The sequence below is a fragment of the Gorilla gorilla genome, chromosome 1 (assembly GCF_029281585.2).
Source record: "Gorilla gorilla gorilla isolate KB3781 chromosome 1, NHGRI_mGorGor1-v2.1_pri, whole genome shotgun sequence".
Classification (NCBI taxonomy): Eukaryota; Metazoa; Chordata; class Mammalia; order Primates; family Hominidae; genus Gorilla; species Gorilla gorilla.
This window is the reverse complement of record NC_073224.2, coordinates 206,601,090-206,623,819: the sequence shown is the minus strand read 5'-3', so window position 1 is coordinate 206,623,819 and position 22,730 is coordinate 206,601,090. Positions and strand designations below refer to the sequence as shown.

The 22,730-nt window shown below is 47.2% G+C and overlaps 1 protein-coding gene across 10 annotated transcripts in view; it reads right to left on the bottom strand.

Annotated features, from left to right (window-relative positions):
• PHC2 (polyhomeotic homolog 2) overlaps positions 1 to 22,730 on the bottom strand; it is a 107,836-nt gene that overhangs the window by 9,579 nt on the left and 75,527 nt on the right. For 7 of the 10 annotated variants that reach the window (XM_055391190.2, XM_055391199.2, XM_063700549.1 and 4 more), the window contains 3 exons: positions 21,658 to 22,073; positions 21,221 to 21,386; positions 908 to 1,110 (listed from right to left, as the gene is read on the bottom strand). In XM_055391190.2, the coding sequence (XP_055247165.2) occupies positions 908 to 1,110; positions 21,221 to 21,386; positions 21,658 to 22,073 (785 nt within the window). Of the gene's footprint in view, positions 1 to 907; positions 1,111 to 1,983; positions 2,178 to 16,088; positions 16,184 to 16,422; positions 16,729 to 21,220; positions 21,387 to 21,657; positions 22,074 to 22,730 lie in introns of those variants that run through there. The other 3 variants (XM_031013904.3, XM_031013906.3, XM_055391213.2) reach the window with 3 other exon arrangements.

Below are 22,730 nucleotides of genomic sequence, written 5' to 3'. Positions count from 1 at the left end.
TTGCCACTGGCCTTGGACAACCTCCAGTGGGAAAGAAGACAAGAAGCTATGTGTCTTTTGGCATTTTACAGGAGCAGTTCACCCATCTCAGTTAATCAAGCTCCGCGTCTTCTGCAGACTAATCAAACCACTCATGGAACCAAAGAATGAGGAAAAGGCAGATGGTATCCCAGAAAGGTGTCTCTCCAACAGCCAGATACTTTTCATCAGAACAGAGGCTGGTGTGCCCCTGGCTCTGGGCTCCTCCACAACCACAGGGCAGCACCACTGTCTCCAGTGCACACTGCACAGAAGCAGCTCTGGGTGCTTTGGTCAATAACCCATCTTCGTGGCTCTTGGATATTTCTTGTTAGTCTTAGGCTTCCATCGTGACCTTTCTGAGTGCCCCTCAATCTCATTAACTCCCCTTTCAAGGCTCTGTCCCCAGAAAACAAGCTTCAGGTTGTGACCCTGTTTCCTCACATTCATTTCTGATATACGTATCTTGAGAATTCTGTTCTGTGCAATTCCTTTTGTTCCTAACTGGCCGAAGTTTTGCCATTCAGAGGTTTTGGCATTCAAAACTCAATGAAATCTAATTTCCCAAAACCCATCATCTCTCACCAAATATCCCACAGTGAACTCCCTTTTAACCAAGGGTTCACACATCATCAGGCAGGGACACACCTGAGTTTGTGTGGGAAACTTCAAGGGTCTTGTCAATTATTCCTGATCACTGACCCCCCTCTTCTGGACCTTGGAAAGATAATCCTAGAAAGAAATGGCTCTGTATTCTTTGGGGGAGGAAGTTAGCAAGGAAAGAGCAAATTGTTCACATTTTCAGAAATTTTACATGGAAATGTAAAAATATTCTAAGACACATCCAAAATATACTTAAAAAAAAAAGGGGAAAAGAAGTAGTCCGTACCGGGAAAGGCTCCGCCCCCTCCTGGATCACAAACCCTTCGATAACATGCGTCAGGATTTGGGGTTTCACAATGGCCTGTGGTGGTTTATTCTCACCATTCTGGGGGGCAGTGCCGGCGATGCTGGAGGCAGAGTTTCCGTTCCCTGAGGTCATGCCGGGGCTGCTGAGGTCGGTCAGTGCATGAACAATGCCCTGCCCTGTCTCTGCACGAGAGAGAGTAGGAAAACAAAGCAGGGGAGATCAGAGCCAGAGTCCACGCCCAGGGAGGGACAGCAAGGACTCAAACTGCGCCCGGCTTTTACCGTGGGGCCAAGCGACAATGCAAACCAAGCAGTCCCCTCCCCTCAGTGACCCATTTAAAAGTGGCACAGTTTCAATGGACACATCACCAAGTATGAGTATAGTCAGTTCCACAACAACGCATGCAGCTAATCAGCTAGCAGTGTTTCTTCATTTCCCAACCGTGCTATGAACAGTTAACCCGGTTAAACAGACGGGAATTCTGTCTTTGAGGAGTTAAGACCTTGGTCGATACTGATTTGAACAAATAAGGTTAATACTCAGTTTGAGGGAGAAAAGTATTCAAGGTGACATCTAAAACCAGGACAAGAAGCTGAGCTAGGTATAGGGCTTTGAGTGTGATAAAGAGAAGCTTCTACGAGGTTCCTTAGAGGAGGGATTTTAAGAGCCCTGTGAAATGTCAAAACACTGAACCCCAGAAATTGATGCCAAGGGAATGTGGGTGCTGAACCCCAAGTAAACGCTATCATTGTATATTTGACTATTCAGAGACTGGTCATCTGGGGTCAGTGCATTGAAATATGCAGAAATTCCATTTCTCTGCTAAGAAGGCTGCTAGGCAGAGCTGAGATTTTCTCTGCTGTTTCTGCTGAGCTGAGTGCTCTCAAAATCAGTCCTCATGCCCAGATGTCAGCTTCTTATCTAATCTGATCCTCACCAAATCATAGATCCTCTGTCTCTCTGTGGACAACCTTTCCTAATTCTCCTTCCCCATGGGCCTGCTAGCCTTCCTCTAAAAGACCTAACAGAGTGCTCCAGAAAGTGAGATTACATGCCTATACACAACCACACGACAGTGAACTTCCTCTCTTCCACTTCAAACAGCATCTCTCATGAGCTGTCTCATTGTCTTAGACGTGCAAGACTTCATCTCCTCACTTCTGTAACTCTCTCCCGCCCCCTTCCCAGGGCTGTTCTCTACCACCACCAACTGCCCCGTGAGCTGAGGCTGCCTTTAACCTGGAACTTCCTAAAAAAGAAAACAAAAGAAAGAAAAAGCCATTTCTTTATTGCAACAAGTCCATTAATATAAAGCATAGCCCAGTGAGGTATGAGTGATATATACTTTAAAAGTGATTTCAGCACACTTGTTAAGTAATCTTTGCATAAAACTTTATATGAAGATGCTCATATTTCATGTTAAAGATCCATAATACCACCACAGAATAGGAATTCTTTGTGCTTAATTATATAGTATGGAAAAGTCAAAACAGACACGTTTGAGAAAAGGTAGTTTAGGGCCAGGCATGGCAGCTCACACCTGTAATCTCAGCACTTTGGGAGGCCGAGGCGGGTGGATCACCAGGTCAAGAGTTGAAGACCAGCCTGGCCAACATGGTGAAACCCTGTCTCTACTAAGAATACAAAAATTATCCGGGCATGGTGGTGCGTGCCTGTAATCCCAGCTACTCAGGAGGCTGAGGCAGGAGAACTGCTTGAACCTAGGAGTGGAGGCTGCAGTGAGCTGAGATCTCGCCACTCCCCTCCAGCCTGGGCGACAGAGCAAGACTCTATCTTGGTGGGCGGGGGCGGGGGGGGGAAGAAAAGGTGGTTTATGACTAGTTCATAATGGGTCTTGGTCCACTCAAGCTCATGTTTTTTTTGTTGTTGTTGTTGTTTTTAGATGGAGTCTCACTCTGTCACCCAGGCTGGAATGCAGTGGTGCGACCTATGCTCACTGCAACCTCTGCCTCTCAGGTTCAAGCGATTCTCCTGCCTCAGCCTCCTGAGTAGCTGGGATTACAGGCACGTACCACCATACCCGGCTAATTTTTGTATTTTTAGTAGGGACTGGGTTTCACCATGTTGGCCAGGCTGGTCTCGAACTCCTGATCTCAGGTGATCCACCTGCCTCAGCCTTGCAAAGTGCTGGGATTACAGGCATGAGCCACCGCGCCCAGCCTCAAGCTCATGTTCTTACTGGTGGTTCTAATGCTAACTAAACCAGGATAAACCTTTAATGAACAAGAGTTGACTATGACTCATGTCTTTAGTACTTAGTCCTCCATAATTCAGCTACATAATAAACTTCTGAGCTGAGCAGGGGCCATCTAAGAGAAAGGACAAATGAAGTTTTTTTTTTTTGTTTGAGACACAGTTATACCAGTAAGTTAGAAAATTTCCATTAAGTGCCTATATTCACTTGAAAAAATTTTTTTAAACAGCTTTGGCTTTTCTGTAGAGATGGAAACATTTCCTTTCTTTTAGAATTAGTCTTTCCAATTGCAAAGGTGTCTGAGAACTTGAGAGCTTGTCTGGAAGTTCTAGCAGGGGAGGGCAGCTACTCGTATGCCCTTGACTGAGGGACGGCCCTCCTCTACAGGATGGTCGTCCTCTTTGACCCAGCTGCTGGTTCAGGAGGGACGCACATGGATCAGTGAAGGAGGAAGGGGACACCTGCCTAGCCAGCCAGATCAGCGGAGTCAACTCTGCCGATCAATGGGGTGACAGGTGTTGCAGCCAGATGGCCCTCACATCCATGTTTGAGAACTTAGAAAAAACCCCTTTCCCTCACAATCTATGAATAACTAGGAGGACTGAGTTGATGATTCAATCAAATTAAGTTTGTGTGCTTTTAAATTTTAAATATTTAAGTCTGCCTTTACACACATACATTTTCTCTGCTTTTATGTTTTGCATATGCTAAGAAACATCTATTTTATTTAAAATGAATTACTAACATAGAAAGATTACTATGAAAGCTAAAATTTTGTTTTTTAGATGATGGCTATTTCCTCCCAATTAGAGCCTGGTAAAATATTCCCTGATGAGTCTAATGAACTGCAGATTATACAATTATAGGATTGGAAAGTCTGGTTCTTTCTCTTACCAATGCTTGAAAATTTTCTATAATATGCCCACCCAATGATTTTCTGGCATTTGTTTGAATACCTCCAGCGACAAAGAAACTCACTACTCTGGAAGCAGTTTGTTCCCACCTTGGACGGCTCATTAGTGATTCCTTATATAACGAGCCCAAAATCTGTCTTTCTATTAATTTCTGCCCAGTTATCCTCGTTCTGTTCCTTAAACTCACAGAGAACAAGGCCAATCAGATTTGTCTAACAGGCAGAGACACAGGCTTAGACCTGGCTTAGAGACTGGTCTCTATCACTGAGTCAACTGCGGGCAAGTCATTGTCCCTCTCTAAGCCTCAGCTTCATTGGCTGTGAAATAAGGATCCTACGCCTACCTTAGAGTGCTGCTGTGAGGACTAATGAACCAGTGAAAGGCAGTGCATGCTAGCTTACGAGAAAATGCTTGAGAATGCTCCTGGTGTCATGAAGGATGTCACTCATGACCACAGTCTTCTCTCCTCCAGGACAAAGCCCTTCTGTTCTTTCAGGTATTTCTTACATAAAAAGGCTACAAATTCGTAATCATCCTAGGCCCTCTCTGCCTACATCTTTTAACATCAGGTACCTAGTTAATACTAAGCATCATCTGTCAGGTGTAGTCATGTAAGAGATCTGGTTGGTAAGATTTTTGGTTTTCTGTGTTTGCTTTAAAGACAGTCACATCTCTGACTGAGAGCATAGGTAGAAAGTAATAATTCCCTTGTTTCAGTTTAATGAATTCCTCCATGGAGTTAATCCATTCTCCTCTTAATTCTGGGATCACTCCCACCTCCTGCCTCTTTCGCTGATAGTCATCAGAAAACAGCCCCCCTCTGACCTTGTCTTTTGTGGGATGCCTCTATCCTTGCTTGACTTCCCTGCCTCCATCCCCCACTCCTGTCTCAGATCTATGCCTATTAATGTTCACTGCAAGACAGAAGATCACTCTTGAGGTCAGAGTCTGTCTTCATGCCAGATACATTCGTGAGCAGATATGGTCACCAGCTCAAAGGCTACAGAGCCAATGCTTAACTCTGGGAAGCAAAACTTTTTGGAATTTGAGGTTGTTTTTTAAAAAAGATCTTGTTAAGAGAGAGAACACACTAAAAAACTCTTGCACCACATTAGAAACTACCACTCCCCATTGTAACCCAGGGCAGATCAAAGGAGAGACAGAATCCAAGGGACAGATGGGAGAGTGTTTTATGAATATACAAAGGTTCACAGCTACTTCGCTTTGCAGTCATCTTGTAGGCCAATAGCTCCTCATCTGCTTTAGTAACAAAGGAGTTTGGGCTATTCCTGGAATGACCGAACACAATCTCGCCCCCTGCCAAGCTCAGCACACTGAGATTAATTTAATCTGCTTCCCGCTCTCCCAGACTGCTTTGCGGCCTTTGGGGGGGAAAGCAGCTTAACAGTGAAACTTGCAGAAACCTGCCCTGCTGGCCCTGAGGCCAGATAAAAGAGACAAAGAAATACTCTGAATTTGGTTCCTTACTCAATTCCCTTGACCAGTTCAGAGGCTATAAGAAGTGCTGCCCGGCATTCCCACAGGTCTCAAATGCCTGTATACAGTCAGGCACCTGAAACCGAAAGGTGGAGGCAGGATAAGGCCGGTGGGAGAGGCTGGGGGAGGGGAGTAAAGCCAGGCTTCGGTGGGGGAAGGGGGAGGTAAAATCTTGGCCTTTAGTTGACACTGACCACAAAGGGCCAAGTATTCCGGTCAGAATGAACAGAGCAGCATGTTCCACGGAGTCTTGCCTAACGTATGTCTCAACTTCTAGGCTGTTTCTCATTTCTGGTCTCATTCACAGGCTCTGGTACAAACAGCCCTTACAGGGGTGGGAGAAAACAGGAAGGACTACTCAGCTCCTGTTTGTGAAATTATCTGCTTTGGGACTGGTCACGTCTCCTAAGCAGAGCAGACTTCTCTAGGCAGGAGGCTACCACTCACTCAGTCACCTCGAGATCTTCAGGGGCTAACCCCATGTCCAAAATATGATAGGTGCTTAATGACCATTAAACTGGAATGTGTGGCATCCATGATCTCAGTCTTCACTGTCTACATATAGAATACAGGGCTGCCTAGTGCCAAGATAAACAATTTGGCACTAGCTGAGATTTACAAGTTGCTTTCTGAAGCTATGATGTTTTGAGAGCAGCTAGGCTGGTGGTACCTGCCTACCGGAGCGGCATTTCTAGATACGAATAAGAGCTATTTTTTGGCCCATGTCTTCCTGTTACAGTGGGGATTTCCTCAACAGAAAAGAGATACAGGTGGACCTCTGAATTCCCTGTCCCCTTTGAAACATTTTTGCCAGACCCAGGCACTTGGCAAGGCAGGATGACCTCTAGAGGCAGAGGCAGGGAGGCTCCTAGGACCAGTGGGTTGATGTCCAGAGCTGACGGGCTCTCCAGCCTGCTGAGGACAGACGTCAGGCTGGTGCCAGTTATGCACAATTGGGCCACTTCAGAGCCAGTGCTAATGTTTTGTTTTGTTATACTGGAATACAGCTTAGTACAGGTTAAGTATCCCTTATCCAAAATGCCTGGGACCAGAAGTGTTTTTAATTTTGGATTTTTTCAGGTTTTAGAATATTTGCATTATACTTACTGGTTGAGCATCCCAAATCCAAAAATCTGAAACGCTCCAATGAGCATTTCCTTTGAGTATCACGTAGGTGCTCAAAAAGTTTGGGATTTTGGAGCATTTTGGATCTGGGATGCTCAATCTGTACTAACATCTGCAACAGGTATTTCAGATGGCCTAGCACTCATTCTATCTGACCCTAAGATAGCCTGAAGACATGGCTTCAAAGGCAATGGAGACCAAACGGAGCTTTTCCTTCTACCCCCTCACCTTGGTCAATGGCTGATTTCCACCTTATCATGAGAAGGGAGTATGTATTTTAACTTAAAAGACTTCTATTTACTGTTTGGTTGCAGTAGGAGTATGACAGAGCTCATGAAGTGAATAAAGAATTTAAAGAAGCAGAGTAGATGATAACATTGCTCATTTTCTTACAACAAATTCTGCTCAACAAATGGCAAACAAGGTCACCTATAAAACCCAAAGCACACTCTCCAAGCCCCCAGCACTGAAGTCACGCTCACTGTGCTTCAGTTCAGCAGGCCCAGCCATGTGGCCAGGGTGGTCTCTACAGGGTTCCCAAGGAACCATTTGCTCTAGAACCGCCTCAGTGGAGCACTGCAGAGTGATGCCCAGTTAAACCATATCCAGGAGACAGCAGCAAACACAGCACATACCTGGTCCAAGCAACAGGCCGTACTGCAGTGCGGTAAGCTGAGGACAGAGTGCCCAGTCCTCATGGAAAGATCTGGGGCCACGCTTTACAATTTATTTGGTTATATTTGGGCCCCCAAAGAAATTAATGCCACTGAAAGTGAGGAAGGCAAGAGATTTCACAAACACCTGTTTGTTGACACCTTCCCCCAGGGCGGGGTAAGTGAAGGGTAGGAAAATGACTGAGAGGGAGTTGGGGGGAGGAGGGGAGGAGGGAGGGGAACAAGCAGGCTGAGCTCTATCTGGGACCCTGACAGAGTCCATCAATTAGAGATTCATTTGGTTAACAATTTCTTTAAAATGCAAGTATACATCTTACAGTCATTCACACTTTACTGTGAATTACTTGACTCAGATAAACAGATTGCTTTCCTCCCAATTTAGGGATGGGGTGGGGGAGGGGGTGGGTAGTGATTGTTTTGGATCACAGGGCACTAGATCCCAGAGGATTAAAGTTAGAAAGGCCCTGAGTTTAACATCTTAAATGTCCTAGATGAAGCAACTTGGCCTCAGAGGTGAGGTGATTTGCCCAAGGTCACAAAAGGTCACAAAAAAAGACTCTAGACTTAAATCCCATCCTGTAATGCTGGGCAAGTTACTCTAGGCCTGTTTCCTCATCTATGAAATGGGGTACTTATATCTGTCGTACATATAGCTGTGGTGAGGATTAAATAATGTAATGCAGGCACAACACACTGGACTAGGCTGAGCTTGGACACAGGCAGTGGCAGAACCCACACTAGAACCCAGTGCTTTAGACTTTTCCGGGTGGGCCACACAGGTGGAGGGAGGGCTGCGCTGATTAGCCGTGGATAGCACGAGGGCACTTGGGAAAAGAGGACAAGACATGTAAACTGTATTCTGGGACCTTCTGAGGCAGAGGCCAGATATCACATGTGGGCTGGAGCATTTGGGTTGGGAAGCACAGGATGATCTAGATGAGTGATTCCCAAATTGGGATTCCTGGATGACTAAGCAGGATCCCTGAATCTAGTTAATCAGGACGCACAAGCTGGATTCAATATCTCAAGAAGCCGAAAAGGAAACAGCACATAATACATACCTTTAGGAGGGCAAAACATGCTATTATTTAATATCATGTTACCATGTTTCCCAAATTCTAAAATGAGGTCAGTTGTTAAGATGACCCATTTCCCCCACAACGAATTTACACATTGATTACGTGTGCGTCTCAAGTACAGATTGTAAAAGTGTGCATTTTGGAATAAAACGAACGAATGCCATTTACTTGGAAGACAGTATCTTGTAAAACATGCACAAAATGAACTCTTAGTGGTGGGAAAATTATAGACCCTTCCCACCTGGGGTCCTCTGAATACCAGAAGGCAGGGGGAACATCCAATGTCTGCAGCCTTTTCAAATCTGCTAAGGGCAGAGCTGTCAAAGGGACAAGGACTCACTCCTTGCCTTGACACAGCAGGCTGTGGCTCCCTGAAGAACCTCTCTGAAGCACCTCCTCTGAAGAACCTCTCCCAGAGAAGGGAAGGCACAGCAGTGACAGAAGGACCCTGTGGGGCTCTTTGCTGAGAAAACTGGTGAGCTTTTCAGGCACAGGAGGGTCACTGGCTGCGGATAACTGAGATCCACACCTGAGTTCCTTGCAGGGGGCTGGCCAGCAGGATGAAGGAGAGGCCAAGCCAGGGGACCCTCCAGCCTTGCCCTCAGCGTCACTGCAAAATGCTCTTGCTGGGTCTGGGTTGAAAGGTTTGGAGAGCTTACTGGATTTTAAGCATCTGTGTTGACCAGCTCTGGTTAAGGCATCTGGCAGGGAGGGGGCTCCTCCCTTGCTGGCAGCCATTACCATACAGCTGACTTTCATGCTGTCTCTCAGGACACAGGCAAAGAGAACGGCCCTTCTGACTCACCCACAATCCCCAGCTAAAGTGTACATAAGCTGAATTGTAAACAGCTGAATGTGCTCCAAGCTGCCACCCCCAGCTATGCAGGAAGGAATCAATGGAGCGAACAGCCACCCTCCCCCCACCCCATGCAGTTCAGGACAACGGGAGCAGTGGGGGATTTCCAAACAGCTGCTTGAACGCTTCCCAGCCCACAGGCTGAGGACTGCAAGAGGGGCCTGAGCTCAAACTCAGCAGCAGCACCTGCAGGACCAGAGTGACTTCCACCAGGTCAACACACCAGGGAATAATAGCTGGCCCTGGCTGCAGGGAGTCAGGGAGGAGTTTTCATAGAGTTCTACTTAACCCTGGTGATGGAGGCCAGTCCACTGGTATCCAATGCCAGGGTTGAGGGCTCCCAGATAGTCTCACATCATAGTGCTCCGGCCCATGCTATGATTTCAAAACGCAAAATGTCTAGAACCAATGGGAGAGGTTCTACAGTAGACACTAAGATCAGGGGAGATAAAAGGAAGAATGGCAGAGTAGAAAGAGCATGGGCTCTGGGGGCCAGACCTGGACTCATATTCTGGTCCACCTTTGATTATCTGTGTGGCTTCAAGCACTCACTGCCTGTTCTGAGTCTTGGTTTCTCCATCTGTAACAACGAGGCTCATACTACCTACCTGTCTGGGAGGTTTCAGTAAATATTATATATGTAAAATGCCTGGCACTGAATACACGCAGAAGCTGTGCTACATGGCAGTTAAGACTGTGGGATTAGAAAGACTCTAGGCGGCCAGGTACAGTGGCTCATGCCTGTAATCCCAGCACTTTGGGAGGCTGAGGCGGGTGGATCACGACGTCAAGAGATTGAGACCATCCTGGTCAACATGGTGAAACCCTGTCTCTAGTAAAAATACAAAAAAAAAAAAAAAAAATTTGCTGGGTGTGGTGGCGAGTGCCTGTAGTCCCAGCTACTCGGGAGGCTGAGGCAGGAGAATTGCTTGAACCCTGGAGGCGGAGGTTGCAGTGAGCCGAGATTGCACCACTGCACTCCATCCTGGCAACAGAGCAAGACTCCGTCTCAAAAAAAAAAAAAAAAAAAAGACTCTACGCTTAAATCCTATCCTGTAATGCTGGGCAAGTTACTCTAGGCCTCTTTCCTCATCTGTGAAATGGGGTACTTATATCTGTCTTACATATAGCTGTGGTGAGGATTAAATAATGTAATGCAGGCACAACACACTGGACTAGGCTGAGCTTGGACACAGGAGTGCCAACGTCACTGAGACCTGTGAGAAGATTAGGAAATCATTCTAATCTCACTCTTTCACTGAGTCTGGCCTCTTACAGCCCCAGAGCAGGGCTAATCTTTCCGTGGCCCAAACTGAGGTATCTGAGGTTTGTGTTCCTCAGACGTCTTGGTCTATGTCGGGAGTCCTGTCCTTGCACTGTTGAGGTCAGGCTTCAGGAAGAAATGTTACCTCCACTGTGACTGCAACATAACAGAAATGCTTCTGTCCTAAAGGGCAAAGCAAAGTCTCAAGTCACCTTCAATGGCTATTAATCTAAAGGACAAGAAGACAAGCACCAGATTCTATGCAGTTTTTCATAAAGGGGGGTTTTAAGAAGACAGTGCAGAAGAACCCTAGAAACCAAAAGAAAGGTTAACTTTAAGACAAATAAAAGGAAGCACTGCTTTACTTAGAAAATACTAAATTTATGTAACTTGTAATGCCAGATGATTTAGCTTATGAAAAGAAATTAGTTTAAAAGGCTAAAAATAAACCCAGTTTAAGATAAACTCATGGAAGATGGATTTCTACCAGTTTACAAAAGAAATCTAGAAATGTTTAGTAAACTCTCCAATTATTTTCAGGTTGATAACAGGGAAAGGCAGCCATGTTCCCCAATATGATGACTATTTTTTTGGTTATCAATAGCAGCATCACTAATATTGTTAGATAAATGTCAGGGGAGACTGGAGGAGGGAACGCTAAGCCTCAGTTGTCCTGTCTATATTACGGACCACATACTACATACCTTGCAAATCAGTCCTATTGATCATTTCTGCTCATGGAAACATTACTCCTTTCCTCCTTATAACCACTGTCTAAGCTTCTGGTCACCCTATTTTGCCACCAGTCAACTGACAGAACAGATTAATACTGATTACTGGAGGCCTCAAAATGTGGATTTAATCAAATTTTTTTATTTTTTATTTTTTGAGATGAGGTCTCGCTCTGTCACCCAGGCTGGAGTGCAGTGGCACGATCATGGCTCACTGAAGCCTCGACTGCCCACACTTAAGTGATCCTCCCACCTCAGTCTCCTGAGCAACTGAGACCACAGGCGTGTGCCACTATGCCCAGGTAATTTTTTTTTTTTAATTATCTGTAGAGGCGAGGTCTTGTTATATTGCTCAGGCTGGTCTCGAACTCCTGCGCTCAAGTGATCCTCCTGCCTCAGCCCCCCAGGCATGAGCCACCGTGCCTGGTCCCAATTTTTTTTTTTAAAGTAGTTGCTTCATATTAGTTTTGTTTTAATTTAAAGTGTCATTTGCTTTGATTGTTCAAAAATGTCTTAATATAGCTGTGTGGCTTTAGGTCACATATGGATGGTTTCAAATATGCTAAAGATACCAGTAACTAGGGATAATTATATAGTATTTGAGACATAACAGCCATGCAACTAGAGTTTTAAAAATAACTCAAGCAGTCACGAACTTTCATTTTCTTGCCAACAGTTCCAATATTCAGTATCAGGCCTGGTCCTCCTAATCTACTGGAGAAGAGTTGGTTATGGCATGGCATCTAACAGTCATCTCTTCTTAATACAAATGATAATAAATTTCACTGCTAAGAAGACAATCATCTGAAAAAAACAGATATTTGCTTATGTTTTAAAGTCATAATAGCAAACTGGGGCTCTCTTCAACATCTGGATTCATCTCAGAGCACTGGCAATCTGTGTTTAACAGCAGTCATGTCTTTACCAGATGTAGAAAGAATGTTCTCTTCTTTTGGACTTACCTAAATATCATTTGGAAATTGGAAGAACAGGAAAGCATATCCTTTTTCACTAACTATAAAAATAATTTGGAAGGAGAAGGAAACAAAAAAAACCTTGAAGTTTTTTATGCTGGTCTACATGGTCTTACAATGAATCTCAGAGCAACGGTTTAGGACTTAAATTATATGCTGTGTTCCTTAGCATACTTTTTCTTCAAAAACTAGTAATTCTAAATTGTATAATTCTTGACTATGATAAAATAGCCCATTTCTTGACCATGTCATTTATACTGGACTTTTGTTACTGATGGGGAAAAATCCAGAATTTGTAATAATTATGTCTTGGATATGCAAATGGTTGATTATTTCCCTAACAATTCCCAAAATATCCACATCATAAAGCAGAATTAAAGATGGTTTGCCTCTGAATATCTTTAGAAATATCAAATCAGTGTTCTGATGTGGCTAGTAATTCAAATGAAAAATGTTAAATAAGTCATTGCTTCAAGTGAAGCCTACCTCTGTTTGAGTTGTGAATAAGTAGTTATCTTAAATAGGCAACTTTTTTTTAAAACAGAAAACATATTCAAAAAGGGTTTTAACTGGTGACTCATAGTTTAAACCATGCCCTAAAAACATTTAAAGCATAAATCTATGTGTTCAGACTCCCATCTTGAGGGGTAGTTCAGTTTTGGGTTCCATGAAACAAGGTGTTAAGTCCCCAAAGAGAGAGCCATTTCTGTCATTGGCACAAAGTCCCCATCAGAGTAGACTGCCTAACGCAGTCAGTTTTCACCCTGCTTTCCCATAGGGCTGGGGACTGGGGGCAGGTGGGGAGGGTGGGCAGGCTCAGAGGGGCACCTCACTCCAGGACAGTCTCCTGAGGGGTACACAAAAGCCTCTCTCTACAACCACTTTTGTGAGATTCCTCCTGACCACAGAAAGTCATCATCATGATGATCTTTCAGTAGCACAATGGCACAAAACAAAGGGAATAAAAGAGAAACTATCAATTATGAAGACTCCTCATTCTCATTTCCCTACTCTCGTCTCCAGTAGGTGTCCTTTCAGAAGAGAATCTTTCTATGGCTGGAACTAAATCTGTCTGGAGATTAAATATTGAACAGCTGGGAGAAGTTTAATATAAATTTAGACTGACTCAAGAAGAGGGAAAAACTCTTGGTAAACACCGTACTAATGATGAGCAGCATTACAGGAACTGGAGTCACCAACCTATTCCCTAGGTTTTTTAAACTTTAACTTTATTTTGGCTTGCTGATCCATGCTGGATGAAAGTGAGGAGGTGGGGGAACTTTACTTGGCAAATGGTTACTGAACGCCTGGCCTGAGGTCCACAGCCTAAGGGAGGACAGAGACTTAAGGGAAGAGTCTAAGGCAGTGAGGTCATCCCCTTTACACATTCACAATAGAGAAAAGTAGACAAAAAGACACCTACGAGCACACCAGTAGGGGTTCCTAATTCTGAGACAATAATCATGTTCTGTGTTTTTCCTTAAATAAGAAAATGTAGAGAGGGGACAGCCTATGTAAGAGCATACAAGGCCAGAGGTAAGAAGAGTTCAGTTGTGTAAGATCATCCATCTACTTACTCCTCTTAACATGCCCTCTCCCCCTGAAAGATCAGAACCAAGGGATCCAAAGTATCTGAGACAGGAAATGAGTAACACAGGAAAAAGGATGTGGTCTGAAAAAGAGTGGATTCTGGGGCTGAGCCAGAGCAAGGAACAGGCACAGGGTCATAGCTGAGGGAAGGGCTTGGTGGCAGGAAGAGAAATCTCAGGGTCAGTCCGCTTAGACTAGAAAGTCAATGACAGAGCAGGTATGTCAGGGGAAGCAGCACAGTGCCTTCCTAAGAGGCTCTCCTTCCCTGAAGGAGGCAGAGAATGCAGAAACAATGGCTGATGAGATGATGAGACCCACAGCCAGGAGAATGATGACTGTGACAGAAGGAAAAGGGGCTGGAGGTCCTTCTTTACTTAGAGGGAAGAGTAAATAATATATATGGAGTGAGCTTGACAAAGGTAAATTAAAAATTAACCCAGGACCTGGGAAGAGAGTGGAAAGGGCCAGGAGGTGGGGACATGATGAAACACCAACATTCATTAAGCACCTTTGTGCCACATGTCAGTAAAGAACAGTTTGGGGGAAAAAAGAAGGGGGTGAAAACAGGAGGGAAAACATAGTTGGACAACTGAGAAACCGACTCAAGTACAACAGAAAGGACTAAGAAACTACCCCCTTTCTCAAGATTCAGGCTGGAGGAAAAAGATGTCTATTCTTCCCTGTGTGCATGGACGAGCCTGGAAACAGATCTTGGGTGGGCTGAGAAGCAGAGCTCATGTGATGAAGAGTGCCTGGAAAGGGCAGGTGCCAAAAGAGCACCACTCCCCATCTGCCCGACCTTCTGCGAAACAAGCCCGCCCTTGTGAGTGAGCCAAGCCAGAGGCCCCAGTTCCCGCCTTGCAGGGGCTGGAACTTAGGTACAGAGAAATCACCAGTGGAAAACACAGTTTATCAGCTGGTTAGAAAGGGTGAATACTCCCAAATGTAGATCCAGATGTTGGGAGCTATTTGTTAAAATCACTTTTATATTCCCCAGTGCCTAGGGCAGTACTTTACCTAAAATGGGAGCCAAATAAAAGTATGTTAAATCTAACTGAATGAAACCAGAACTACTTTGCTGTGCTGGTTATCTTAAGGTTCAAGACAGCCTCTTGCCCGATAACCAACACAGTCAGGTACTTTATTTCTGTTCTAAAGTCAAAACGATGGGAAGCCCTACATCCCTTGTGACCTAAACCTAAATCCTAATCAATAGGGTCTGCCACAGGTCTGTTGCCCTGTACCAGAATAAAAGATGGGCGGGTGGGGGAGGTGGGAAGAAATACAAGAGCAAGAAGGAATTTCCTTGCCTCATTAGCCTGTAATGTTCATGCTGACCTAGAAATCCTGGCAGTTCCAACATTTGGGTTGACTCAGGCGGGGAAGAAAAATCCCAGGTGAATGATAATTGGATTACCCAGTTATGCTCCAGAGCCAAATGGCTGGAAAAGGCCAGGTCAGTAGGCTGTGGTACAAAGTGACATTATTTTTTAAACCAAAAATGGAGATACTCAGGCTGACAGACAATGGGATGGAATAGTTTAAATTGGGGCTGTCCTAGAAAAATCAGGGACATATGATGGATTTAGGTAGGTAGCTTATTTTGCAAGGGATCCTCTGGGCCCAATATGCTAATGGAGAGGGGATTAAGGATCAAACACGGGAGATATCCGAGGGGAAGGCTGTCATTGATTTATAAGGGAAGAAAAAGATGAAAAGAGTGTGTTCGTACACAGCACATGAAGGTACATATCGTAGGTATGGAGTAGGAAGGAAAGGAAAGTTGTTCAGAACCGAAAGTATGTGGGTGAGATCAGTTCAGGTTATGGAAGACGGGTGGGTGGGCCGTAGCAGGGCACTGACTGGTATCGGACACGGGGCCCAGGGCTTAGTTCAGATGGTAGCTTCGCCACTGGTTTGCAACCTGACCTTGGGCCAATTATTTCCCTGTCTGTGGACTTCAGTTTAAATACAGAATCTCACAAATCCCGATTTTAATGTAAAGAAGCAACAAATATAGTCTACCTTCATTTGGCATAGGAAGGAGAGAAAACGCTCTTCTAAAAATGGAAGAAAAGACAGACACAGAACAGCTTGTCCCTTTCCATCCAATTAAAAACCTCGTGAGCCTGAACTAGATTAAAAACAAAACTCTCCAGCGAAGCCGCAGGCGCCTCCAAGATAGGGAGTCCACCACCAATAAAGTACGGCAGATGCCAGCAGTCTCGCCCCCGAACGCACCGTCCGTTCCAGGGAAGTCGCAGCGGCGGGGAGGCCGGTCCTAGGTTGGGGCTGGGGTGGGGTGTGCGGGGCCTGGGGACGCGGAAGCTGCGGCGCGCCGAGGTGACACAGGGCTTCCAGGGGCGACGGGCGCGCAGGTTCCCCAGGCGAGCGAGGCTGGGGAGCAGGGCACCTCCCAGGCGCCGCGCGGACGAGAGCCGCGACTGGCACGGCGTGGCATCCGCGTAGGCCCGGGTCGTTAGGGGCACCAAGGGCGGTGCCCGAGTTCCAGTGCGGCGAGCGCGGCCCCCGGCCTCCCTACTGGCGAGAACCCCTCCCCCGCCCCGGCACTGACCTGTCCAGGGCCCGGCTGGGCCTGGCCGGGCGGGGCCTACGCAGCCCCTCGGCCGGGCGCCGACTCGCGCGGGGTCCCGGGCCCGGGCGGGCCGCCTCCTCTCCGCCGGGAGCCTCCGAGCCGGGGCCCGGGGCTGCCGCGGCGCATCCGACCGCACCGGCCTGGCCGGCGTCAACAAAGGGCGGCCGGGGCGCGAGGCCGGGACGGGGGCGCGAGGCCGGGGCGGGAGCGCGGGCGGCGGCCGGGGTTGCGCGCGCGCGCGCGGCGGGCGCTGGAGGGCTGCAGCCGCCGCGGAGACAATGCGGCGAGTCTGGGACGGCTCCCGCGGCCGCCTCCGCCGGGGGCGGGGCGAGGGAGCGGGGCGGGGAGGGGCGGGGCCGCGGGAGGGGCGGGGCGGACACGGGCCGCGCGCTTCCTTTGTGCGGCGAGCCCCGCCTCGCGCCCTCCGGAAGGCGGGTTAGGGACGCCCGGGGCTCAGCTTAGGGAGGCGGGCCTCACGCCACGAGGAGGCTGCCCTGATACCCGGTGCAAGTGCTCCTTGGTGGGGCGGCCCGCGACTCCCTCCTTGGACCGTTCACTCCCTGAGGGGCCTGGGGGTCAGTCAGAAGACTAACGACCACCAGTCACCGAGAGCTCAGTTCGTGCCAAACCCTGCTCGCGCTGTCCCCGACTTATTGTTCACAACGACCCTACAAGTCATTCTCCTTCCCACTGGGAACCGAGGATCAGAGGGAAGTCATGGCCCGAGTGCCCCGGTCACACCTCCGTGAGCGGCCTCGGGCTCGCGGTTGAGGCTGATTGAGGAAGTGGGTTCAGGCGGCCCGCCGTGCCTGGCACACGGTCAGAGTCCTGTAAGTGTTGGTTATCTTCCCCAAGCGCACCGGGTGAACCTGCGCTGTCGTGGCGAAGCATACTCATTCAGCACGCGCGCGAGGGGCTGCGGGGGTACAGAGAGGTGCAGCGTGACACAGTCCCCACCCTCAGGAGCGCGAGGCGCAGGAAGGTGCTGGACACACGCCACGCACTTCTCTCCATTCTTGACTTCCCTCTGTTCCCAACATGGCCCCATTTTCTTGCCTTCCTTAGTTTTCATATTCGTTGCCTGCCTTTCTTCTCCCCCCACCCCTTTCCACTCTCAGGCCTCATCCCATCTTCTTTGTTTACATTTATTTTACATTCCCCGAATATTTACTTAGCTCCCTTTCTCCTCTATTTTTCAAATTTTCAACCCCCCTTTTCATTAATATTCATATTTCCTTCTCCTCTGCCTCTGCATTTCTTACACTTATATTTTGTTTTATAAACTAGGGTAACACAGGATTGTATCCTCAACTCCTGTTCCCTAACATGCCCACACTTTCCTGCCTCCCTCTCTTAAGTTCCACCAGTTCTTCCTGGAATGCTCTTTCCTCAACTTTGCATGTCCAGGTCCTACCTATCCTTCAAGGTCCAGACTCAAGAACAGCAGTTGGCAAACTTTTTCTGCCAGGGACCAGAGAGTAAATATTTTAGACTTTGTAGGTCACACGGTCTGTGGCAACAACTCATCTCTGCTGTTGCCGCAGGAAAGCAACCACAGACAATATGTACGTGAAGGAGTGTGGTTGTGTTCCAATAGAACTTTATTTATGGGCACTAGAATTGGAATTTCAGATAATTTTCATGTATCATGAAATAGAATTCTTTTGATTTTTTTTTTTAAATTTAAAATGTAGAAATCATTATTAGCTTGCGAGCTGTATGAACACTGGCAATGTGATGGTTTTGGCCATTGGGCTGTAGTTTGTCAACCTCTGCTCTAGAACAATGCCTCGTCCTCCCTGAAATCTATCCTGAACATCTCTAGTTGGCAGTAACTTTTCCTGTTTTGTAGCTTTTAAATGACTTACCTCAAATCCATCTATGGCATTTATCGCATTTTACTTTCTATTGTAATTTTTTTCCTGTGCATTTTTCATCGTTCCAAGTAGACCTTCAGCTCTTGAGGTGGGGTACAGACCGTGTTTCTCAGTGTGCTACCTCCCTTCCCACAGTGCTTTGCACAGAGCAGGCATTCACACATACACAGAATGGGCCGGGCGCAGTGGCTCACACCTGTAATCCCAGCACTTGGGAGGCCGAGGCGGGCAGATCACCTGAGGTCAGGAGTTCGAGAGCAGCCTGGCTAACATGGCGAAACCCTGTCTCTACTAAAAGTACAAAAATTAGCTGGGCATGGTGGTGTGCACCTGTAATCCCAGCTACTCGGGAGGCTGAGGCAGGAGAGTCACTTGAACCCGGGAGGCGTAGATTGCAGTGAGCCGAGATCACACCACTGCACTCCAGCCTGGGCGACAGAGTAAGAATGCATCTCAAAAAAAAAAAAAAAAAAAAAAGACATACACAGAATGGATATTTAAGTCTTGGGTGGTTGACAGTTGTTTCCACTGTGTAAAGCTTACTTCTCTCATGAGATAGGACCTCAAGAGGAGGATGCTTGTTTGTATATCACCATGATTAGATTTCAGAAAGAAAATTTTGAGAGCTTTATGGAGGAGAAAGACAGGCAAATGTCAGTTCATTTAGGGGTTTCTGGATTACAAACACTTGAGCAAAAAATGTTGATTACCACTGTTGCGGAGACAGGGCATGAATACTCAGTGGGGTCCCATATGATACTTCTATTAGCAAATTGGTAAAAGGCAAATAAAACATGCTATATAATTTACAGGTGGCAAAGTTAAGCAGAGGTGTAAGTATAATGAATAGCAGAATTCAGATAGAAAAGATTCCTGCCCCACCACTTGTTTTTTTCTATGCCTCAGTGGTCTTACCTTTAAAATGAGGATGATAAAAGTTGCTACCTCAGAGGGTTATTGTCAGGATTAAATGAGGAAATATGTGTAGTCTAGCAGAGAGGGCTCAATAAATATTAACTATTAATCATTACTGTTTTCTTGCTAGGCTGGAACTATGGGCTAAATTTACAAGATAACACTTAACAGATGTAAGCAATTATATTTTGGTTCAAACTATAAATTATACAAGTTTGAGACTAGGGAGAGCTGGCATGACAGCAGTTCCAGGTAAGACGAAACCTCAGAAACAAAAATGAAACCCAGCTCTCTGGAATTCAGGTGACAGTGCTCTGTGAACAACAGTGTCATTACTATAGGGTCGGAGAGTTCACGGGGGCCATTCGTGCACCATCCTGATGAAGGAAGGTGAGGGAGTCACTACTGTAGGAGTCAGTCATGGCGCTGCCCTTTCAGAGCCGCGGGACCTGGAGCCCCTCAGCCTTTGTTTCTGCCTCTGAATAATGGGGGTGATTCTACTTATGTCCTAGGGCTGTCGTGAGTGAGTAAAGGACTTGGAACAGTACTCAGCATATACTAAGTGTTCAACAAATTTTGGTTCCTCCCTACCATAAAACAGGGAACAGCCCTGCCCCTCAAACAGGCTTCTAAAGACTAGTAGCTGTTTATATTTGGAATTAATGTGCTTAATTTTGGGGACCAAACGTTAGGAAAATTAATGAAAAGGTAGAATGTAGATAGACAAGCCTGACCAGAATGGTGAGAATGGAGGTCTTGATCTGTCATAGGTAAAAAATGAAAAAAAGTCTCAGATGTTTAGCCTGGAGATTTTCTCTTTTTTAATGGGGAGGGAGGCAAGAGACAGTCCGACAACTGTCTACAAACACTGTATAAGATGGACTCTTATAATTCACAAGACAGAACCATGACCAATGCTGGCAAATTCCAAGAGAGCAGGTTTTGACTTCATTTGAAAAGCAACTTTCTGATAATTAGAGCAAATCTACAGTGGAATGGACTGCTGTTCAAAACCCCTTCTCATCTGCAAGTGTGCAAAGAGAGAAGAGATGACCTCCTTCCCATCCTTTAATTTTCCTGCTGTCCTTTCTCCATATTCTCTTCCTTGATCCTGCTTCTGTTCCCTATAGAACCTTCATATGCTTTTTGCCCTGCCTTGTGCTAAGGTATTTTTTTCTTATTTCTCCATCAATTTCTAAACTCTTTTTCTCTTGCCTGTTCCCCGCCCCCTACCCCCTCAGCAAACACAGCACAATGACTGGAACTGCCTCCCTGAGTTGCAGGTGGTCCATGGCTCAGAATGTCACTGAGATCTGGGCCAACAGTGCTGTGCAAACTGGCAGAGAGGGGAAGGGAAGCAAATAGATCTTTGCAGAAGGCGGAGGTACTGCTGTGCCTCTCCCATCCGGGTGAAGGGACCCAGCAGAGTCTCCTGAATCCCAGGCAGGGAGAAGTCCACTTGTAACTGAGCCCGCACAGATGGACAGATGGGGATCCCAGAGCTGAGCAGTTTCCTCAGAGATGCTTCCTGTGAGCTGAACTCATTTGAGTCCCCTTCTGCCTCCCCCTGGCATTTCCCTTATTTTTGAGATGTGGTAGCCATTTTGCCATATTTCCAATATCAAGAACCCCCTTTCATACCAAAGGAAGCAGAGAACTGTGACAACTGGCCACCTGCCTCCACTCTCCACTTGGCATATGTCTATGTGGACACATCTGACACCAGTGACATGCAGGCAGGCCCCAGTGTCTGGCTCTAGAACTTTCACCTCTTCTTTCTCCACCCTCTTGCTCTAATATCTTCCGTGTCTCACTTACTTTATCCCTGGTTCATCTTCTCACATCCCTCCTCTGTTTCCAACCCCCCAGCTTCCTTGCTTGTAATAGTTTACCCTCCCATTCCAGATGCCCAAGTGAAATATGCCAGGGCATGGCAAGAAAGGCCAACTTCCTCCCCTCCCCCAGGGCCCCACTGTGCTTCATACCGTGAGCTGGGGACGGCTGGATGTTAGGGCTCGTGGGTACAGGCAGGCCACCAGGCATGGCAGTGACAATAGCCTGCTGATGTGGTGATGGGCCAGACCGCGTCTCAGGCACACTTTTCTCCCCTGGTGCCACTTCTTTCCAGTCATCAGGGACACACTGCTGGGGCTGTCAAAGGACAGGACAGAGAGGGGGGCCTCTCAGAAATAGCCTTTGCATTCTTGGATACTTCCCTGGTTTCCATGGAGCTTGGGAAGCAGGTAAGGACCTTAAGATTCAGTCATCCTCAAATTAGGGAAGGCCCTCTCTTCCTTCTTGGAATCCCCAAAGATGACTTCACCCATCAGCCTACCCAGAAGCACCTCTTGACGGGGCTGTGGGGTCGTCCGAGCTGTGGCCACCCTGTGTGCTCCCTGGACCTTGGGGCTGGCTTACTCACCACTGGTGAAGCAGGCTGCAGTTGTAAGATGACAGCTGAAGTGTGCTGGAACCTGCGTTGAGGGGTGTGGGGCACGCCCTCGGGATGTCCATTCTGAGGCCCAGTATCAGGTGTGGGAGGGTGACACTGCTGACTGCCGCCAGGCTTGTGCAGGTTGGCAGTGGGACACTGGAGTGGCAGGGCGGGTGTAACCGGGCCTAGTGGCATGGCATGGGCCTCTGAGCTGGGCTGGAGGGCCACGCTTGGAGAGACTGAAGCGAGCTGGGGGTGGGGCTCAGCTTGGAGCACAGGCCGTGACTGCTGGGGCGGCGGCTGCTGCTGTTGTGGCTGTGGCTGCTGCTGGATCACAAATTGGGGCTGCAGGTGCTTTGAGGATGGCTGTGGGAGGAGCTGGTGTGGCTGCAGCTGAGCATAGGCTGAAAGAGGAAAGGCCAGGTTAGAGAGCATGGCTTGACCTTCTCTTCTGCTGTGTCTTCCAACTCTGCCCCTCCCGCATCCAAATAAAAATGGCTTCCCAAATTCAATGTCTCTTGTTTTCATCTCTTTCATTTTTCACCCTGAGCCTGGCCTGCTCATTGCCATGGCCTAACACATTCACTCTATTCCTGCTTTCCTCCTTTGCTGGAGGAACACTGGGCTCTTTGAGCTGTCCCCCATCCCCAAAGCTCAACTCCTCAAAACTAAAAACTCACCTCCTCTGTGATGCCCTTTGGCCATTCTGGCAGTTCAGAGAAATACTGGATTCTAAGTGTGACATGCTCTCGCTCTCCTCCATGCCCTTCACCTGCTGTTCTCTGTGCCTGCAACAGCTACAACCTTTCCACCACCCAACCCAGCTCTGTGTGGCTAGTCCTCATCCAGCCTCTGGCTCTGCTCAGGCGAGGCCTTCTCCAGGAGGAGCCAGTAGACAACGGTAGTTCTTGGATCCTGGCATCAGACAGACCAGGGCTGGATTACTGGTTCCCTCTGTTATATACCAAGGGACCTGGGAATAACTACTCTCTGGGCCTCAGCTTCCCAGTCTAAAAATTGAAAATATAGTTTCTATACAGAAGTTGCTAAAAGGATGAAAT